Raw genomic sequence first — 21,563 nt, 5'->3', positions numbered from 1 at the left:
CGATAATGGGCTTAGATTAGAATATTTAGGACCAGGTTGCAGCCCTAATTAATAATCCAATAATCCGTAGGTCCCATCAGCCAAGGTAACTAAAGTGGCATTCGTTTATCTAGTTGTCCTATTTACAGGCTTAAAGCAAATTTTGAGTCACCTATTTTTCTATATATTACAAGAACTGCCAATGGATTGGCCGTTAACCAACCCTTTGGCTAATGCAATTATATAATGCAGATGCTTCAGCTTGTAACAGCTCTTTTGATCTAACAGATTTGTGCTCTACCAAATTTTTTTCAGTGAGATCACTTTATATTATTAAGCTTATTCTAATCACACATGTCATGGATTTTGAAACTTTCACGGAAGAGAGTACAAATAACAGTTCCGATGAACTCAGCCAGCTTATTGGCGACATCAAATAAAACCCTAGGGACTCTAGAACTATAGATTTGTACCTATAATGTTAACTTCCAGTCCTGAGTCGTTAGAATTTGGTCTAAAAGTTGAAAACAAGCCTTTTTTTTTGCTGTTAGATTCTTATAATTATAACAAGTGTTGTTCTAATAAATTGCCTTTTTTTCGTAAGTTATTTCTGAACCAGCATAGGTTGTCGGTTCAAATCAGAAAAGAAACACTACCCTCAGCTGCAATTTGCAACCGGGATGTGTGTTCTTATGTTTGCTCTTGCAAGTGGCTAGAGACCAAGTTGTCTCCTGTTACTCAAATGGTAACATTAGCAATTGATTTCAAATCCATGTATTCACAAACCATTGTTCAAATTAATTCTACAAAACCAGACATGCTGTTAAATGAGTCTTGGAGGATCCATCATTTGGCCTAATCAAACATATTGGGAAGCAGTCGAATAGACATGAACACATCCACCATCTGGAAAAGTAAGCAGAAAATAAGGGCAGAAAGAAGTTAATTACAGATTCAATTACAAAGATAAAAGTAGACAACATAAACCATGAACAACCAAATACGATTTCGTATTTTCATTTATAGAAGGGGAAAAAAGCAGTCAAGTGTTATAATTTGTATTCTCTTTTAGGTGCTAAACCTTGAAGCCTGATGCCCAGTATAACTCAGAAAAATAATGTGAAAGAACATATCATTCATCTTCAGGGGAGCTTCCAGGTCCAAAACAAGCAAACACTATTTTTTAACTTCCATTTAATGGTTAAGGATGGTGGGGATAGTGATCTTTAAAGAAGTCAAATAGTTGGACGGTGAGGGCAGTGATCTATAGAAACTCAAAATAGTTGGTAATAGCAACCGAGTCCAAGGAAACCCAGGCAGTGAAAAAAAGATCTCAGAGCTGTTATTTGTGTCAGTTGCACATTGGCATCAATTTGGATGGCAATCTTGGACATGAAAAAAAAGGAAATTTGTATTTTTTTTCACCCCCTCAGATATCAAGGACCAATAGTTTGATTCAACCCAAAAAAAAGGCCATAAGACATTTCAGTCCATTGCTCCAGATCTGGACAAACCCCACTTGCCAAGGATAATTTTTCAATCAGGTTCCACAGCTGATATAGCATAAGAGACTTACAGACATTCTTACAAGTTGCTGCCAGCCTTTTTCCCTTTTTTTCTTTTGTGTTAGCGTAACTAGATAGGTTTTGATACATTGTTTATGGTGCTAAAACAACTTTTCTCACCAATTCCCTAAGGTTGTCTTAGGTCTGCCCCCCAGCTCTTCTAGTTCTTTCTACCTCGATAGAATCACTTCTAAGTAAGGAGCATTGAAAGGCCTCTGTATAATGTAACGGTGCCACCTCAATCAACTTTCTCATACCTTATCAATTGTTGGAGCTACTCCTAACCAGCTCTAATAGGATCATTCCTACCTTTTCTTCATCCATATTACATCTTCATTTCACCCTAGCTCTTGACTAGCCATGTTAACCCCCAGAAACATCAAGGAAACTACATTACACAATTCTTTAATTCCATCAAACCCATTCTTCTACAAGTTTCACAAACCAACTTTCTATATAAACTTCAAGTGGTATAGCACTAGAAGCACAAAGAACTTGATTTAGCCATAAACTTTTTAAACATCAGTAAGAGAAAAGGTCAAAGGTATCCCACCTCATCAGTCACTGAAGCCCGTGCCCTACAATGTCTTTCAACCAATTCAGTTAAAACTTCTATAAGCCGCTTCTTCACCTCACCTGTTAGCATCCTCCCAGCAGCATATTCCTGAAAGACAAGGAAATACCACTCGAATAAGAAAATAAGCCAGTCATATGTCCTGCTATGCAAGAACGCATGAATATGTCTTAAGTTCATAGAACAGAGCAAAAGTATCAAACTTTCTCCACAACATGGAACAAGATAGATTGGATGTAGCAATCTCACCTTTCGGATGTGCTCTAGCTCAGCATCATCATCCAGGAAAAAGCCTAGGTACTTAATTGGTATATCTACCTGAATAACATCAAAAAAGAAATATGCAGGTATCAATGTTAATCAAATGCAGACACCAAGCAAACTTTCAATAACACAAAAAACCAACATTCTATGCACAAACATACAGAAAATGAACAAATACTTTGGCCCTTGGAAGTGGTAAGAAGGTTAAATAGTAATCCCAAAATTCTGATTGAACAGGGGAAAAAAATTCAGAATAAAACTAAATGTTATTAATTTTGGCCTTGACTCTGATTGATGGAAACCAGTTGGTATATCAGGTAAGGCTCCTAACCTAAGGATTCAGGGGGGCTCAGGCTGGGAAACCTCATCTACTTAATCATTCATTGGACTAGCTTCAGCCAGTAGGCAACTGAAGTCAACAAAAAGTAGACTGATCAGTCCTAGGGGTTGGATTCACCTAAGCCTCAAGGCCCTCAACCTGCCAGATTAGCAAATCCAGGATATTCACTGTTAGGGATATTTCTCTCTCTCTCTTCCTAGGTTGGTTCTGGTGGAACACAATGGCAAGTTGAGGGTTGGTCATCAAAGTCAACCCCCCACCCCGGCGGAGTTACCCCCTAATATTAATGCATTCCCTGAGTTACCCAATTTATCAGTTAGACCCCTTATTACTAACACCGTTAGTCTCAGTTAGTTTTTATTTATCCATTTCTAATGCTACCCCACATCCTAAGTTTAAAAACACAATCCATGAACCATATCCCAAACTTTGAGAGGATTTATGATTGGGAGAGGAGGAGGTCGCAGATGATAGAGGGAGACAAAGAAACAAGTCAAGCTTAGGGTTTCTTGTTCAAGTTTATTCTTGTCCTTTTGAAATAATTAAATTGCTTATATCAGCATGTATATGTGGTTTCCTAACCGCAGGGGGTTTCTTTGATATATTTTCACCCTCCAGGGGCTCTGAGTGATAAATTGGATAACTCAAGGGGTGGCATTAATTTTAGGGGGCAACTCGGGGGTGGTGCTGAAAATTTCCCAATAAATATCCCAGCAGCTAATGGAAAACAGAGGTGTTTCAGATTGTTTGAATACTCAAATCACAGTACAGCAGTGACTCATTGATAATTTTATTTTATGCATGTGTTTTTGAGCAATTCAAACAAACTTCGTAGAAAAAAATGACTAAATAACCTCAAATTTGGAAATGTTCTTAATCATCTGGATTTTAAATACTTAAAAACCAAAGAACTGGATTTTAAATATTTAAAAACCATTATAGCTTCTTCTTCTTTTGTCAAAATAGATGGCCAGCAATCAACCTACTAAGCAGGTGAATCCCAGCTGGATACATGGGATACATAAATCAGAACTGGACATCCATAAAGTTCATTGCAGGCTGTGCAGAAGAATTATCTCAAAAGGGACATCAACCAGCTAAAAATGCACCTTGCTTATAAGCAAGCCAAAGTGACAAGATCCTTTAATGTCTGAACAGTTATTTTGCTCTTCCCAAGGTGGAATTATGAATGCAGAAAAATCTGTATCCAGAGGCAGACGAATATAGGAAGAGCTTTTGCAGGAGCATGCTGCACCCCGGAAATTTAATATGGGAAAAATTGATGAACAAGCAGATGATGAGTATCCATGCATGCTTTAAGTAGCTTTTTACTGAAATTGGATCAGACAAAGAGGGGAGGAGATGGCATGTTGAGACAGTTATGTCTAGCCAGAGCAGTTTTGACTGTTGAGGCAGATATTCTCTGTTAGAGGACTATCTTCGTTGCAGGAATAAGAAACTGAAGGGGAACATTTTAGCGTGTTCAGCTGATGTTAGATAGAGGGACTGATTTGGGAGAATGGTGGAGAGGGAAAACCTGGTGAGGGAACAGGCTTTTCCAGAATGCAAAGACCATCAAGCCATAGAGCAACAATCTGAAGGATAAGTTCCAAAGGCTTTAACTGGCAGTGACAAAACCGTTCACATGTAACGCATGGGTGTTCCATTCTGTGAAGGATCCAACCTTTGAACCTATTAGGAATTGCTACGAAGTTTGCAAAGTGAAGGCCCCGAAACCCATGGGGGAGGTTCAACATAAAATCCTGTCCATATCCATTGATGCTTCTAGTAATATAAATTGGCTTATTTTAGCATAGATGATAAACATAAAGGAGGAAGAAGATTATGTTGGACAAAAGGGGATTCCACAGGGCAGCAGGAAGGTTGCTTGAGATTGAGAGACCACATTCATTATGGGCCCTTGTGTAGCCCATTGGATTGATCTGACATTAGAGATACGACTACAATTCCTTCGGTCAAAGACGAACAGCAGATGGAGTGGAGTAACATCAACATCAATCTACTAATTCATGTTGACTACCATTCAGTTCCGGGCGTACTTAGATGGCCATGACTTGTTGAGGCCCAGGACTACTCAGTTTACTACCAAGTATCCTCATTGATTGGAAGCTTGCATCATAGACTCATTGAGCGCCTTCACATTGTTGCCAATGCCATCTTCCTCTGGTGCTATTGTCGTTGCAGTTGCCTCCATCGATTTTTACACATCCCCCTATCCTCCCAATCCATCACCACTCCACCCCCCCCCCCCCCCAAAAAAAAAATTAATAATTAATAACTTTTGCCTTACACTTTTTCCTTGTTTTCTTCAATGTAGGTGCCTTGACCAGGTCCATGATTGATCACCCAGGGAATCAAAAAGCTTTGCCTCCTAGGCAATGCCTTAAAAATGTAGATCAAGCAACAAAATCAGAAACTACTAAAAGCCTTCAAGCTACACTACCCATACTAATATGTATACTAAGCTACAGCAACTCAACACGGCCCATCAAAATAAAGTTCCACCCAAAATTTTGTGTGTGTGTGTGTGTGTGTGTGTGAGAGAGAGAGAGAGAGAGAGAGAGAGAGAGAGAAAAGAAGAAGAAGAGGAAGAGGAGGAGCAGGAGCCCATAGGCTTAACTGCACAAACCATGCAGAAATATGAAACTAATCCTAGTAAATGCATCAGTAACAAGTGATGGGGAGTGCTAGTTAACAGTACAAGTAGGACAATGGGAAGTCCAAAGATAACTTGCATTGAAGCCGTTAGGAAGACTTTAATTGAATTGAGTTCACTAGAAGGTCAGAAAACATCTTTATCATGACAATTCTTGGTGCAGATAAAGCCCACAATTCAGTTAACTCGGTTGTTAAAGTCATCTGATGATTAGAATTCTAGCATAGATAACTGTTTAGATGAGCTGATTTCAATCTTTATACAGGAGAAACTAGTCAAGTTATGATAGCCCTCCATCTGTACACCATAGTTAACAATGGTACTTATATACATAGAAGTATAGAACAATACCTTGATTCTTTGAATCATCAAGGTATAGAACTACCTCATTCTATTTATCAGGTCAGAAAGAAAGATTCAACAATAGTGACTACCGCAAGGTTTCATGGCCCTGCCTATCATTCATTTATGTATTTTCTCTTTGACAAGCAAATCAAGGTAGGGAAGTGTTTCAAATTCTGAGGGGGCTCCTGAGGCAGACATGCTTAAATGTGTCCACATGATTTCATCCTCTCCAATCTCCACTCAAAATTGCTTAGGCATCTAATACAATCTTCCAATATCACACCATGGATGGTATTTGGACCTTCCTGATTAGAAGGACTACCATGCAGTAAATGATAAACTGATACCTCTAGATTTGCTCCATATTTCCTGTGATTCTCTATGGAATCTTGCCCACCAGAAAATGCATATTTATTTACCTGAGGATGGAAACATAAACCCAAGTCAGTATACTGGTTTGCATTGTATAAAAGAAGAATAGAAAGATTATAATACAGGAAAGCACCGCAAAACCTACTGTCACAATTCAGAGGGAGTGTTTCAAGGGCCAAAACATATGCAGCTATCATGGTATAGTCACTCAGAAAAGTCTCAAAAAAGGTTCTTATTTGTAATCTAAACACATATGGTTACATGGCTTCTTCTTGAGATAAACCAAATAGTTTAATTACTTAATTAAAGTTATTCATCCCTAATTATTTGAAGGTTTCTTATGGGTGTCATGTGTACCTCTATACTAGCAATGATATTCAAAGAAATCATTACTGATATTTTGAGCATTCCTATTTCATTGTTGTTGTTCCCTCTGTGGTGTGAGCCCCCTTTTTTGGGTGGGAGACAGGGGGAAGGATGCCTTTTCCCTGCTCTCCTTGTAGAGAAAATGTAAAGTTATGTTCATTGAATTCGAAAAAGCAACCTGTAAACAAAGAATGCTATACAAATGCAGTAATTACCACTCAAAAACCCACTCCTTAAATCCAACATCATCCCCCCTTGTTCCTCTACCATTGCAAAATGTTCAAATTTTTCACTACACATTACATTTTCATCCCAGTTGTCTCATACCGAAAAAAAACCTTGAACTCCAAAATTCAATCACTGATACATTCAACATGTATTTATATAACGAGGATAAAATACTCCTAATCTTATCCTGAAACTGAAAGATAAATTTAACTCAACTCCATCTTCTATGAATGTGCCACCATTAAAATAAACTAAAATTACAAAACTAGCGCCAGATTAACCATATAACTGCATCATTCCCTACCGAAGACTGAACACCGCCCCGACACACCCCGCAACAGAAAGAAAAACCACTGGGTATCAATTCTCTCCCTTTTTCAATGTTCCCTTCATGAGACACAAAAATTCTACGGCCTTCACAAACAGATGTTTTCCATTTTCTTGTTCCCCTCATACGAGACACATGCATTACTCAGCCTCGACCATCAAATAATCAGGTAACCAATCATCAGGACCTTATCTAAAGGCAAAGAGCACACCAAGAAAGAGAAAGAAGATAAAATCTTCAAGTTCCAAATAATCTTATAGGTAAATAAATTGCGTTCTTCATATACCCAGATTCTCATGAACCCCAAAAACCCACCCAAGTGAATGATATCCATCACTCAGTCATGATCAGGATTTGGTTAAGTGTCCTACACTACTACAGAAGAAAAAACTCAAAATTATGGATCACAGTTAGTTCATGTATCTCATTGGTGTTCCCCACCACATAGTAGGCAATTGTCTAGGCATCAGATGCAAACAAGAAGCAAAGATAAGTTGCCCTGCGTATCTGCAAACTAAATTTGATAATAAATAAAATCTGGATGAGAAAGTTTAAAGACATACTTTGTTTTTTATAACTTTTGCAGAGTCTGTCACATAAATTGCAGAATTTGGATCACTGGCAGACATTTTCCCATTTTCCCCCTGCAAATTCCATATAAAAGAAACAAATTATGCTTCACCAACTAGCAAATTCAATAAGACAAAGCAAATACAAAAGATGAAACTATCACTACTTCGCCACAACAACAGCAACAAAAACGTTGTTATCCCAACTTAAAAGGAAAATGGGACAAGGAGTCGGAGAAAAGACGCAGGGCGGGGGAGGGGAGAGGGAATGAGAAATGCAGAATTGCACATGAAAATTGAAATATATAAAACAAACTCTTTTTTCCCACTAACTTGCCCCATCTAAGCCAAACTCTGTTTCCCCCTTCATTGCAAGTTGTAGATAAATGCAAAGGTACACACAATCATATCTTTTTACTACTGCCAAGTGCCAACATGCCTCCAAATTTTCGGGATGATATCTACCTTTTACAAAATCCACTCAGAGTTTAAAGAGCATATGCATGGCCACTGTTGTATCCTCTTGAGAGAAAAAGAATTAAAGCCTATCTTCTCCTACTAAATAATCAATGGTGTCCATTTAGTTCAACAGAAAATATCCCAGAAAATTTTCTCCTAGTATAAAACTTGTTTTGGTATTTCTTCACCATTCGTCCAGTTCCTACTTTTGTTGCACATGACAATGAACAATAGCTGCGCATGGGAGACTAAGTAAAAGAATAAATCCACGTAATAAGAGAGGTCTCCTTCGTGATTAGCAGTAATCATGATCCAAAATTTTGCAAAATCTCGGCAAAATTTCGCTAAATTACAGAAATTTCAAGCTGACCAACTCAAAATGCCATTCAGAGTCGAAACTTGCAATATTTCGCCAAATCACAAAAAAATTGGTGACATTTTGAAAATTCCATGGGGTTGTACCATACAAGTTTTATGGATATAATGGTTCATCTGCTGATTCCAATAGCATGTTTGCACATGGGTATGGGGATGGATCAGTTGCATCATTTGTGGACTCCATCTTTCGATATCCATCAAGACTAGCACAAACAGTTATAACCGTTCGTAATTCGGTTACAGCCAGCCATACGACACATTCCCTAAGGTAGGATATCTACTTTATATTGATGATGGTACCAATAGAAGGGCAATGACGGACTACAGGGATAACTTTGTCCATACCATGTCATGGTCTGTTTATGTCCAGAATTCAGAATACTCCTCCATGACTCAAGATATGCATTTAGATTTCCAGTTTCGCCCATATACAACCAAGCATGTGCTAATCGCAAACACCACTTAGGGTTAGGTTTTAGGCAAAAATAACACTTCCATTGTGTTTATTGGCCTCAAGTTAGGCTGTCCAATGAAAACCAAGGCAAAAGAAACACCTAAAATGCACCAAAATCAGGAGTATTTTGATGAAATTGCAAAACGAAACAAAATTTAGTTCTATGGCCATAATATGATTGACCCAACCATTGATTTCTAAATCCCCCCCCCCCCCAACATTAAAAATAAAAAAATAAAAATTATACATAACAAAGATCTTCCGTACATGATATCCTCTAGACATTTAGAAGTGAAATTTGGTAAAAAGTAGTAGTTTCATTACATCTTCATTCCTATACACTTATCATTTTTGTTTATTTATTTATTTTAATCCACATTTGCAGTAAAAGTAACTACAGAACAGCAACCAGTAGGAATCATGATGATATTCAACAGCTAGTATAAGATGGTAAAGATTACAAGGATATAAAAACAAAACTTAATCAAATATTCATAAGGAGTTTGGCAAAAGAATCCAGCATCCATATTATCATACAAGAGGAAGCAAGAGAGTCAGAATACCTGCAGGGCAGGGAAGAATGATGACTCAATCAATGAAGGCTTGTGATATCCAATTCTCGGAGCAACATCTCGTGTCATTCTGAAATAAGGATCCTGAGCAGATCAAACCCCAGTTGGCATCAGGGTTTAGTTAGAAGAAAAGAAAGATGCAGTTACCTTGCTTCTATGAGATGCAAAAAAAATGAGAGAGAAAAAAAAATCATAAAAGCCAATGGTGAAAAGGTTCCAGTGCAAGAGAAAAGTTTACTTGGGTAGAAGAAGACCTAAATGCAGTACTCTAATCAAGGTTCAGAATACCAGTATAAGGTGTCATATCAGTAGGGTGTTTCTAATATACAAATTGTATTGTATCCGCAATACATGTCAAATGGTGCAGAAATGCATGAAAATGGTAAGGTCCATCAGGATACACATGAAAAGAACACTTGTGAGAAAACAATATAAACAAGCAATATAAAATCACTCCATCATGCATTAAAAAAAATGCAGGGAAGAAGGTTCAAGAAATACGTCTTCGTTTTCCGGCAGAAAAATCATGGATTTGATTTCAAATTCTTGTTAGACTTCGATGCATCTAATAGCTAAGTTTAATCTAAACGCACAGATTTATAGCAAACAACTTTATCTGAACAAAATTTAATAAAATCAGTATCTTAAAAAACCATTTACTTTTTCTTATGAAATCTACTTCAATCTTTGATTTCAACTAGTTGGGTGATGCAAAGGCTGATGAATTTCCACCACTTGAATCGTTTTCAAATGTTGAATGGAAGCCCCAAGGTTGCAAGCATGAAAAGTACAGTTTTTTTCGAAAAAGATTTTGAGGATTTCAAGGTGAGTTTTTTGGGTTTCTGTGCCACCTCAAGCTCGCTGCATTTGTTTCTGGATATCGAACTGAATCAGCCAATATTTCAGTACATATGAACACTTAGTGCTCACTTAATATCTTTATGTCAGACATACCAACACTACCAATATATATCGAGTGTATCATATCCTATCGTAACAGTACAATATACTAGAGATACTACTTTTCATGAATCAGGGGGAAAAGAAGCTTATTGGCCAGTATCACACTATGCGAAATGATACAGAGCCTTACTTCAAACAATCCTTGTGATTCATATGCATACATATTACAAAATCCTCTCAGTAGCACACATATACATTATTTTAATTTCAGCTTACCTCCCCATTAGATGGGCCACAAAAACAAAGCCCCATAAGCAAACCTGATTAAACAATCATCACCTTTCATAATGTACAGAATTCTTCTCCTCAAGCATTTTGTCGAAATTCGTGCACACTATACTAGCCCTGGGGAGATCTGGTAGGGAGAAGGGAGAGAGGGAAGCAGAAAGAGAGTCTTGAGAGAATGACTAGATCATTTAAAGTAGATCAATTGACTAATATCCAGTCCATTTCTGACAAGGAAATGGACCATCCATTTCCTTGTAGATGTGTGACATGTGTCCCAACATCACATCAAAAGGTTGAGGTCCATTTACAAATCACATCATTTTTTTTTAAATTTAATCGCAACTCTTTGATGTGACTTATAAATGGATTTCAACCATATGATGTGATGTTGGGACACATGTCATACATCTACAAGGAAATGGATGGTCCATTTCCTTGTCAAAAATGGACTGGATAAATTTCCGTATGCCAAGTTGGAATCACCAACATGCGAGCCAGCCAAATGGATCCTGTCCTGCATAAATATGCCACTTATGGCATGTATCACCCTAGCCTATATTGAGAACTAAATAAGCTCCCAATTTCTAAATACAGAAAATGTTATGGTACTAAATAGAAAGAAAATTATTAACTGTCCACAAAATTATAATGACAAAAAATAGGGAATTTATTAGCAAATATAAAAAGCAGAGGATGAAATTCGTGGTAACAAAAACATCTTTGAAAATCCATTTGATGGAAGTGGGAATGCAAGACAAGCATACATATGGACAACCTACAATAACAACACCTCCAACAAGGAGCCTTATACAACAAGATACCCTGATACACCATTACACCCAAAAGCAAAATGGAAAGAGAGATGGATATAGGCTCAGTATTACAAAATTAGCAATTTTTTTTTAAGCTTCAATATAAAATTGTCAATTTTTTATTAATTAGTACACAGAAAACATAAATGATATATGTTTCAAGTTGCTCAAACAAACTAATAAATTAGGCAGAACCAATAAGAGATTTTAAACCAGAAACATTACAACTACATGATGTGGCCAAAACAAATAAATAGTCAACAAAGAGGACCATACCTGGTCAATTGCACATGGAATCAAGCAACGGAGATCATCATTGCCAGGGAAGAGATGGGGGAATGAACTGGGGAAGGAAGGAACAGCCTGCAGTCAAACTTAAGATTTTGAGTGGATCCAATAGGTAGTAATGGTCTATCAGGGTAACCCTGAAGAGACAAGCACCTTAGCACAGCATTACACATCCAATTTAATTTTAAACACACACTGATTTCCTGTTTTTGCTTTCTCTTTGAACCCGGTGTAGTTTTGGGCAAGGCAAGATATACTCGTATACTAATTTCCAAATTGTGTATGAATTCCCACTCCTTTGGGAGGCCGTCTCACCTCTCCTGGGGGAGGCCATCAGAAAAGTCCACACTAACCAGGTAACCAGCACAAAGACAAAGCATTCCTGGCTCTCCCTTGCATCATCCTACGGTCCGTCCTACTGTTATCACCAAATGTCAGTGTCAACAAACCCTTTGCAGCATGTCAGCCCTCCTGGAGCTTCTGTAGGTCTCCCTTCAACTTCCTACATCCCTCTGACCCCTGCCAAGAAATGATGTAAATCATTTCCAGGGGTTCCACAGGGCCTAGGGTTGATTCTATAAAACTAGGACCCCTAATTCGATGCAGGGACATTTTGATAATTTTCCCAAATTTGTGATAACAAGATATAGGTCCCAGAAGGTCCAAGGTATTGTTTGGACCTTAGGTATATTTTTATTTTATTTTTCTGAATAGTATTTTTTCAAGTTATTCAAAAGTCCTCATTTAGGTAAGATTCAAAAGTTATGTTGGGATCCCATAATTAGAGTCCATTTAATTCTCCTAATCTTTAGGACTTCATATCTACTCTTAGAATTTGGAATGGAGTCCTCTAGAGTTAGTTATTGAGTTTTCTTGTTTGAGTCATAGTCTTAGTCAAGTAGTAGTTAAGCTAGTTTTGTTGGTTTTCCAATTTAGGAACCGTTGATGAAGTGGGGTGGGAAAAAGTAAATTTTTCCATGAGATTCTAAAGTGTGGCTTGTTGGCTCACTAGGGTAGGAAAGTTGGCAAACAAGCCTCCTTAATTCAAGGAAGCTTGACTGCTAACATGGCATGCAGACTTTCCCACCCCATCCCTTTTCAAAGTCCCACTAAATAGGTCAAATTTTGTGGAAAAGTGTGAAAAAAAATAAAATGGGACCCACATTTGAAAGTTTTTCACAAAATCCTTTCATTTCCTATTCCCCTACCCCATTACATATGGGTCCCACATATTTATTTTTTCCACCCCCTTTTTCCCACCCCACCTTTGCAGACAAACGGTGCCTTAGTGACTCTTCTTTTTTTTTTTTTTTCAACTTCTCTTCTTTATTTGAGGCTATAAATAAAGCCTCCAAACCATGTAATCTTTAAGTTGAACTGACTATAATTAATCCAATCTTGGAGGCAAGAAAAGCCGTGGTCTTCTTGCAATGGATTTAGAGTGGTTTCGTCTTCAATTTCTGCAAGTGATCTTCAAATCCACTAGCACTTCAGCACTCATAGCAGCCTCTCACCATTAACCAAGTCAGTACAGCCCCTCCTCCCCTCCCATCCCAGCCCTCCTCACTACAGCCCCGCCCCTCCCAGCCCCTCCTCCCTCTTCCCTAGCTCACGCAAGACCTCCCCCACCCTTTCCCCTCCAATGCAGACATCCCAGCCCCTTCCCAACCCCTGCAACACCTCTAGGACCCCTTCCCGTTCAGCTCTAGTTCATCCCTCACCCTCCTCTAACCCTAAACCCCTAGTACAGCTGCCCTTTCCCCTCCCATTTCTTTCTTCTTCTTTCTTCTTCTTTAACCTGTGGCAGCTTAGGAATTCAATAAAACCCTAATTGCAGAAGTTTCCCAACCCAAGAAAGATCAAGATTACAAAAAAGAAATAAAGAGAGAGCAAGATCCCATCAAGAATTCCAAGATAGGAATTTTCTGAATTCAAAAGGGATCTGGGTCAAAAACCCCATGCAAACAGGACCAAAACACACTTTAGGGCTGTCAGGACAGAAATGAGCGGCAGGCAGCTCTTTGCTGCCACTCTACATCAGCAGCTTTTGGTTACCTAGGGTCCAAATAGTCCCGAAGTGCCCCAATTAACCTAATTTTTTATTCCCTATGAGCCCCATAGTGAATGCTAAAGTAAATGGCACCCATTTGAGGTCTTAAATTGAATGAAAATGGAGTGGGCTTTATGTCTGGGGACATTAATGTAACTGTACACTTATTGAAGGTACATACTGTAGACCTTATGGAATGAAATGAAATGTCTTCTAGGAAGGGTGCTAAAAAGAAAAAGGACGGACTGAGACTTGACCTTGCAATAGGAAAGGGTAAACAAGACAAGGTTGGCTAAGTAATATGTATAAACCTATTTTAGTGTGTAATTGTAATGTTCTTAATGTTCTTTTATCCTTAATGAACATGTTGACATGAGATTGTTAGATGTAATCATGGTTTAAGACAAGAATGGTAGTCATACCATACCTTAATGTTTGTTTTTATATTTAATGGATTGTTATCATGCAATCGTATAAATTAGGATCATGCTTCCATGTTTAATTGCTACCCTATGAACCATTCTAATGATGCCATATGGGCTCTATCTTACACGTAAAAGAGAATGGTTCATGATTGAAACTAAAACCAGAAACATTAAAAGATATAGACAAAAAATGAATAAAAGCTATTATGCTGACGAGCACCACTTCTATAAGCCCTAGTACCTAGTGTACCCAAATAGGAAGATATAAAGCAAGACCAAAAAGTAGAAAGATATGGTCTAGGCCGCTAATAACTACCTACGAGGGATACTAGGCCTTGTGCTAAGAGACTAAGATTGGGAACCCAATAGGGGAAACCCTCAAGACTGAGACTAAGACTGATGCCACTTGTGTGGTTTACATTGAGGTATCCTCTTTACATGTGAAGCTTAGGTCTAAGACTTAAGAACGAACGGAAGTAAATGAATGAAAAGAAAAAATGGTTACGACACTGAATTGAAGTTTTTACTTTAACAAAGAATAGAATGAGTTGCTTGTTAACACACCATAATGCTCGCATAGTTGTGCAAATTGCTTATTGGGCTTGTGAAGCTCATTACTTTTAGTGTCAATAGATGCCCAGGTCTAAGATAAAGAAAAAAAGGTTGACACCATGATTGTCAACGCGTCTGCCTAGGCGCCTAGGCCCATTTTGGGTCAAGGAAACCTAGTGTCGCCTTTGTTTTCATTGCCCTCTATCACCTTGTCGCCTTGACAAACATGGTTGACACGAAGGTGATAGTTTCTTGTTTAGTCTTGTAGAATATAAAGCTGATCTTTAAATGTATGTATGACATAACCAAGGTTAGCTGGCCCATAGAGGTCTGAAAGTTGGGCCCAAAACAGCCCCCTAGACATGCAGAACCTAGGGCTGGCCAAATGCCCTAAGGGGTATTCTGGTCATCATTTATGCCCCTCCTTGGTGTGTCCTAAGTCTAGTCGAATTCCTTGCCTCTCCAAGTCTTAAGGAGTCCAGAACTATTTTATTTTCTTTAATTGTCTATGTCTTAGTCAAGATAATTAAGAGTCCTAGTCTATGTGAGAATCTAAGTTGGAATCTATTTGCAAGATTCCTTTTGGATAAAAAAATTCTATTTTCTTATTTCTTGTGGTCCTAGTTAGTTGGCATTTGGCAATTCGTTATTAGTTTTGTAAGTGTTTTTGAAGTTTTTTTGTGTTGTTACAAGTAGTTAAGTCCAATTAGGTTTTCACGATTGAGGGTCCAAATCTGATTGCTTTAATGTAAGGCTATTTATAGCCCCCATATTCTTGAAAAGAAGTGGGGTTGAAGATTAATGAATTGAAAGCTTGGAGTTGGAGGAGATACCACACGACCTGGGCTGAGTGTTTTCAAGAAATTCCACCATTGTTCTTGGTGATCTCCTTCAACTCAAGTGCAAAGCAGCCTCCCAAAGCAGTAAGCAAATCCCATCCCTCTTCCCCCTTTCCCTATGTTACACAAGAACCCCTAGACCCCTCCCCTTCCATCGCAAGACTCCTACAGCCCTTGCCCTAACCTGCGGCAGCAAGTTTACCCCTCCCCCTCCTAGCCCTTGTGGCAGCAACCCCCACTCTCCCCCTTTCCATAAACCTTACAGCAACCTCCCCTAAACTTTCTCTCTCCTTTTCCCCCTCTTATTGATCATTTGATCGGCAGTTCTGAAATTTCAGAATCAGAATAAAAGAAAAAAAAAGCAAAGAAAGAAAGAAAGGAAAAAAGGAAAAAGAAGCAGAAACGAAGGAATACAAGAAGAAAAGAAAGATCACCAAGTGAGGCTAGAGCCAAAATCCATTCACGAATCCTTCTTCCCCTAGCCGCAAGATCCTAAACTATCCCAAGGCTGCACCGCAAGCTTCCAGGGTAAGTTTTGTTATCTCAAACCCTACCCATACTAACCCTAGTTTATCCCATTCCTTTTCCTACAAACCCTAGTTCATCCCATTCCTTACCAAAACCTCCCATAACCAAAGATACACAATTCATTAGCCATCCAGGATTTTTGCTAACCTAATCTTTCCCAAGATTCCTCTACAAACTATACCTTAGGATACTCAAGTCAACCCATAAATAAAATCCTAACCCTTTGATAACCCATTTATTTGCTGCTTCCACCTAAAGAAAGGTCCAAGAGGTAAACCCAGATGCTGGGTTACATCAATGTATATATCCAGTACTACGGAAAGTACATGGATAGTTATAATTTAAGCTGGGACTTCAGCACATCTGTATGCATTGTGAAAGAGTAGGACACGTGCCATTTGTTGGGGTCGTGAAAGTTATGACCAAATGTCAGTGTCTACAAACCCTTTGCATAATGTCAGCCCTCTTTAAGCTTCTGTTGGTCTCCTTTCAATGTCCTGCATCCCTCTGAACCCTGACAAGAAACTCCTGCAGTCTTGCTTTCAGCTACCCTCCTGAGTGATCATCATTAATCTCAGCCCTTCTTGTGCCTCTAATGAGCTACCTACTTCCTTTCTGCTTTTGCCTTTGACTTCCAACCTGTTACCTTTAGTTCTACCAAGTATCCTTCCCACTCTTACATTTCCTTCTTTTGGAGTACGCCCCACTCCAGCAGTCCACTTCAATCCTCCTCTTACATTTCATCTTCTCTCCATCCTTCATCTTCTAATATTACTAGCCCTCCTCTTGCATTCCATGGAGGGAGCCCTCCTTCACAATCACCTGACTCTGCTGACCTTAATGAGCCAGTTCTTTTGCTCAGTCCTCAGCATTCTTCTCATTCCCCTTTTGGCCTTTCACCCCTCTCCTCTGACCCAGCTCTCTTGACTAGTCCTTTTTTGGCCCCAGATTCTCTCAGTGTGCCCATTCTCCCTCCCACTAACTCTCTTCAGTCTTCTACCGTCCTAGACCCTTCTCTCCATGTTTATCACCAGAGCTCAGCAATAGCTCCCATCCTTATCCAAAGAAATGGCCATAAAGACTATGCCTTGCCTTTTAACGAGAAGATTTTGAAATCCAGGTCCGCTACCAAAAATTGAAGAGTTTACTTTGTAATTGCCAATTCTATCCTGGTTCAATTTAAATAATGGTTGGATTCTTTAGAGGTCATGTGATCACTTAGGTTGTCACATAGCTTAGTAATTAGCTAGTAAGTAGAACTCCTATGCCTCCATGATGAGTTTACTTTGTAATTGCCAATTCAATCCTGGTTTAATAAAGTAAAATGGATGGTTTATTTAGAGGTCATGTGATTAATTAAGTTGCCACATAACTTAGAAATAAGCTCGTATGTAGGACTCCCATGCCTCCATGCACAAGGCAAGAAGTTCTGTAATGTTTAACGTAAGGCTAAGACTAGGACTAGGATCAGCTTTGCCCCAATTAACCCAGAAAATCAGAGAAAGAGAAACTAGGGACAGAAATTAGTAACTTAAAAGTTTAAAACAAACCAACCACCAATATACGATCATCCCTGGTTAGAATGAAGCATGTACAGTGGTGAACAACTAATAAAACTTTTGTTCAGCAAAAAAAAAGCCAGAACAAGAGAGAGTCTAAATTAGCACTAGAAGTAAAGATAAGCAAATACAACTCCCATGCAAAATATATGACTTTATGATCAGATGACTCAGGAGAAAACCTACCTGCACTGGTGGAAAACTAATTTTTCCAATATGATCTTCAGGAGTAAAACCAAATATTCCCACGACCTGCATTGCACCACTTGACAGAATAATCCTTGTTAAGGGGTTAGGACAATCAAAACAAAGAAGAAGATGTGGATGATGCAATTATGGAAAAGAAAAGGAAAGAAGTTGTGAGAAACCTTTCATACAAGAGTTTTAGAATAAATCTCACCTTGTTAAATGTGACACATTTTGCAACTTTCACCATATTTTCGTAAAAGGCACTGCAGCAAATAAGTGTAGCATAAGCACAACAACATTAGAACACAACCTCCACCCCAAAAAAAGAAATTCCTAGCATGGGTAACATTAACTACCTAGCTTGGAAGAAACCCAGAGCTAGTTCAATTCAGTTGACAGTGTCAACAGAAGTAAACAAGCAAGTTGTTTTAAAAAATAAAGCCATACATGGGTTGCCTAGTTCACACTTGAAACCATATGCTGATTCCACAAGTTCCTCCAGAGCTTTGGAAACCTTGAAGATTGGGTTGAACCTAGCATCATTACGAACTCCACATCCAAGATTTTTTTTTAAAATAATAAATAAATAAAAAGCCAACTCACTTGGAGGCCTTTGAAGTTTGAACATCATCAAACAAACCCAGGATGAAAATCTTAACCGTTGAATACAGAAAAGAAATTTCTGAGATACATTTGGCCCAATGTCAAATATATACAAAGCACCAAATGGACTTCCACAATCAAACAAATGCAGTATCCTTTGTTGCCTTCTTAGTTTAAAGGCCTTAGACCAATGTACTATAGTTTACTTCTCAAAGTGTGCCATGTGTATTCTTCCTCATTCTAAAGTCTCTACAAAGATAATTCAAATCAAGCAGCTTAAACTCTGGGGAGGAAATGCAAACAGTTTCTTTGTGCATCACGATGTCTTTCTTTAACACCTCCAATTTGTACCTGCTTTCGTCCATATAAGTCGGTGTAAACAAGCATATTAGCCATTGACTACCTAATCCACAAGAATTGGAAGACTAGATGTTCTACTTCTACCTGCTAACAGTGAGCTCAAAAGTCTACATATGCCTCCAGGATTATGCCCATAGGTTATTATTCCGTAGTAGGAATTGTGGATTTTTCCAATTTACAAAGCAGTTTATTATTATTATAACTTCTTCTTTTTTTGGGTGGGGCGGAGCGGGTGGGGGCTATTTTATCAAGAATGCTCTGGTTTGTTCTTTCTCAAATGGGGTTTATGAAAAATACTACCCACCAGCAATGCATTTACATCTTTGTTTAATATGATCTCACAAGTCCAGAAAATAAAATAGTAGCTCCCTAAAATTGAAATCTCAATTATAAAAGGTAAATTATACTCACCCTCCAACATAATCGAAATCTGAGAAAATAAAGGTTTTAGTTATGTCAAAGCCACACGCTATAATATCTTTTGCATTTTCACGAGCAAGTCTTTTACTCTCTTCCACCGAGAGGTTTTTCCACATGCATTTCTCGTCATCTGTTAGTTGAATTACCAATGGGACCTTGAAAGCATCTTGCAAGTATCTGCAAATGATTGTGCACAAAGCTCACAAGCTTTAACCCACGACAATACAAGATCCAAATATTGTTCACTTCTAATTAAATATATATAAATACTGTTCAGTTATGAGGAAATGTACTTGGTGAACATGAATGGAATGAGATGGCCCAAATGCAGAGCTTCTGACGATGGCCCTCTTCCTGTATATAAGTAGAATTTATCTCCTCTTTCATATGCATCAAGTATCTCATTAAAATCCCTATAATTAGAAAAAGAATATGTTTTGTGTCAATCCATGAACTAGACAGCCAGGTGAGAAAATAATAGAATTGAATCAGGAAATAGAAACCTGTGAGCAAAGAAGACGCCTCGTCGAAGAAAGACATGAGCGGGGCGAGATGTCAACCGTTCAACACGACTGACTAGTGATTCATCGAGTCTTTGACACCCGAACTTATCAATAAGCTTATCATAGTCGATCTTCCCCCCATCCTTTGTTGCTACCTCCCATGGATTCACAACCTGCTCCTCTTCTTCCTTGTGCTCTTCCATTTCATTATTCTCCATTTCTCCTTTTCTGTAATCAGAAGTTGAACAGGAGGAGCAGAAGGTTGAGCACTGACCAATGATGACCAAGAATAGTCTGAATAGATGACACGAAATTTGGTCTCACACATACACACACTCTATACAGTAACCATTGAAGTATTTATTCAGGAGCCAATAAATAGATACCCAACAGAGGTAAAATGTATGCTTAAAAATTAGATAAATAACAACAAAAGAGAACAATTTTTCCCAATTATTGAAATACTCAGAATTTAATGAAACGACAAAGACAATAATGAGATAACCAAAGATGCAGTGAACAGAGGGCGGAGAAGATGAATGGGCTTACCGATAACAGACCCGCCGCTCCTGTCTACTGGGAAAGAGAAGAGGAGGAGGAGGAGGCAGGCACCCTCTGTGAATGGAGATGGCACTCAATAGGAACTCCCTTCCCGGCTCCCGCTGCACTCGATAGGGAAGTCGTTTCTTTTCCAATGTTTAATAAGGCAGTGTTTGGATCCTCGGAGAAAACAGATTTCGGGTGCGTTTGGTTAACAGCGATGCTTGGATTTAATCTGATTTCAAATCCTTTGCTACAAGAAAACCCCCGGATACTGACCGTGGGCTGCAAGACAATGCGAAAATGGTCCAATCTAACCATATTTTCCTAGGTAAATAAACTTTAAAAAAAAAAAAGTTTTTTATGTGTTGGTCTTTTTAAAAGACCATAAACTAATATTAGGTCTCCTTAATGCAATATATTACGTGTAGGTCTCAAGCAGACTAACACCGTTAACTAGTGTTAAGTATATTCAAATTTCAAACATAAGAGGAGTGTCCTTCAGGTTATTTAATACATTGTGTTAATATATGGTTTTAAAAAGAGATAATTGGTCACTAAGCATTAATTATATGGTTTACAAATATATATATAAAAATATATATAGAGTAAATTGCACGGACACCCCAAAATGGAGGCTTTAAAGCACTGACACCTCACTTCATGTTTAAAAAACACAGAGACCCCAAAATTGGATTTTCGTTGGTATATTTGTCAAATTTATCACATTCCTTAACCTAGTGGTCATTCACACATAATAGACAGGATGTTCTCCGTGTCCTCTCACGGATTGATTACGGTCTTGAGCACCCAGGAACCCTTATCTATTATATGCAACCTTACCGCTCTATGATGATAGTGGGCATGCTTGACCCTTATGACCCAGCCACTAACATCATAGGTTTACTAGCTTCAATACCCATGTTGGAAGGGTAGTAATACTCATTAGATTTCCTAGCCAAACACTTCTAGACACCTAACATTCATATACTTATATCTAGATACATACTCATGTAAGTTCACTAGGGTAATGGGCGAACCCATAACCCTAGATAATAAAAGATATAAAAGAATCTAAGTCTCAAAACTGATCTCACACACATTCTCATATCATTATTCAAAGAATACTGAAAAATATAAGCAATCATATTTTCTTACCTTTCAACAGTCACATACATAATCACAAGATAATACTAAAACAAGGCAAGACATCAATAATGAAAATTAATTAACA

General features: G+C 38.3%; 1 protein-coding gene across 2 annotated transcripts; it reads right to left on the bottom strand.

Annotated features, from left to right (window-relative positions):
- Positions 1–541: 541 nt before the first annotated feature.
- On the bottom strand, positions 542–20,597 carry LOC149004712 (tryptophan--tRNA ligase, cytoplasmic). Of its 2 annotated transcripts, none has more exons than XM_089168412.1 (13): positions 20,339–20,597; positions 19,790–20,083; positions 19,580–19,699; positions 19,278–19,463; positions 18,115–18,166; positions 17,901–17,966; positions 11,750–11,836; positions 9,462–9,554; positions 7,602–7,682; positions 6,092–6,163; positions 2,368–2,436; positions 2,098–2,208; positions 542–885 (listed from the first exon to the last, which is right to left on the bottom strand). In XM_089168412.1, the coding sequence occupies exons 2-13, from the start codon at positions 20,005–20,007 to the stop codon at positions 835–837; spliced, it is 1,206 nt and encodes a 401-aa protein (XP_089024538.1). In that variant the 5' UTR covers positions 20,008–20,083; positions 20,339–20,597; the 3' UTR covers positions 542–834. The 2 variants fall into 2 exon arrangements, with proteins under 2 accessions (XP_089024538.1, XP_089024537.1); XM_089168411.1 differs by having other exon boundaries at positions 19,790–20,017.
- Positions 20,598–21,563: the final 966 nt, after the last annotated feature.

The sequence above is a fragment of the Hakea prostrata genome, chromosome 9 (genome assembly GCF_041222555.1).
Source record: "Hakea prostrata isolate BN-2017 chromosome 9, UWA_Hpros_2, whole genome shotgun sequence".
Lineage (NCBI taxonomy): Eukaryota > Viridiplantae > Streptophyta > Magnoliopsida > Proteales > Proteaceae > Hakea > Hakea prostrata.
Note: the sequence above shows the minus strand (reverse complement) of the source record. Positions and strands in the feature narration are given on the sequence as shown.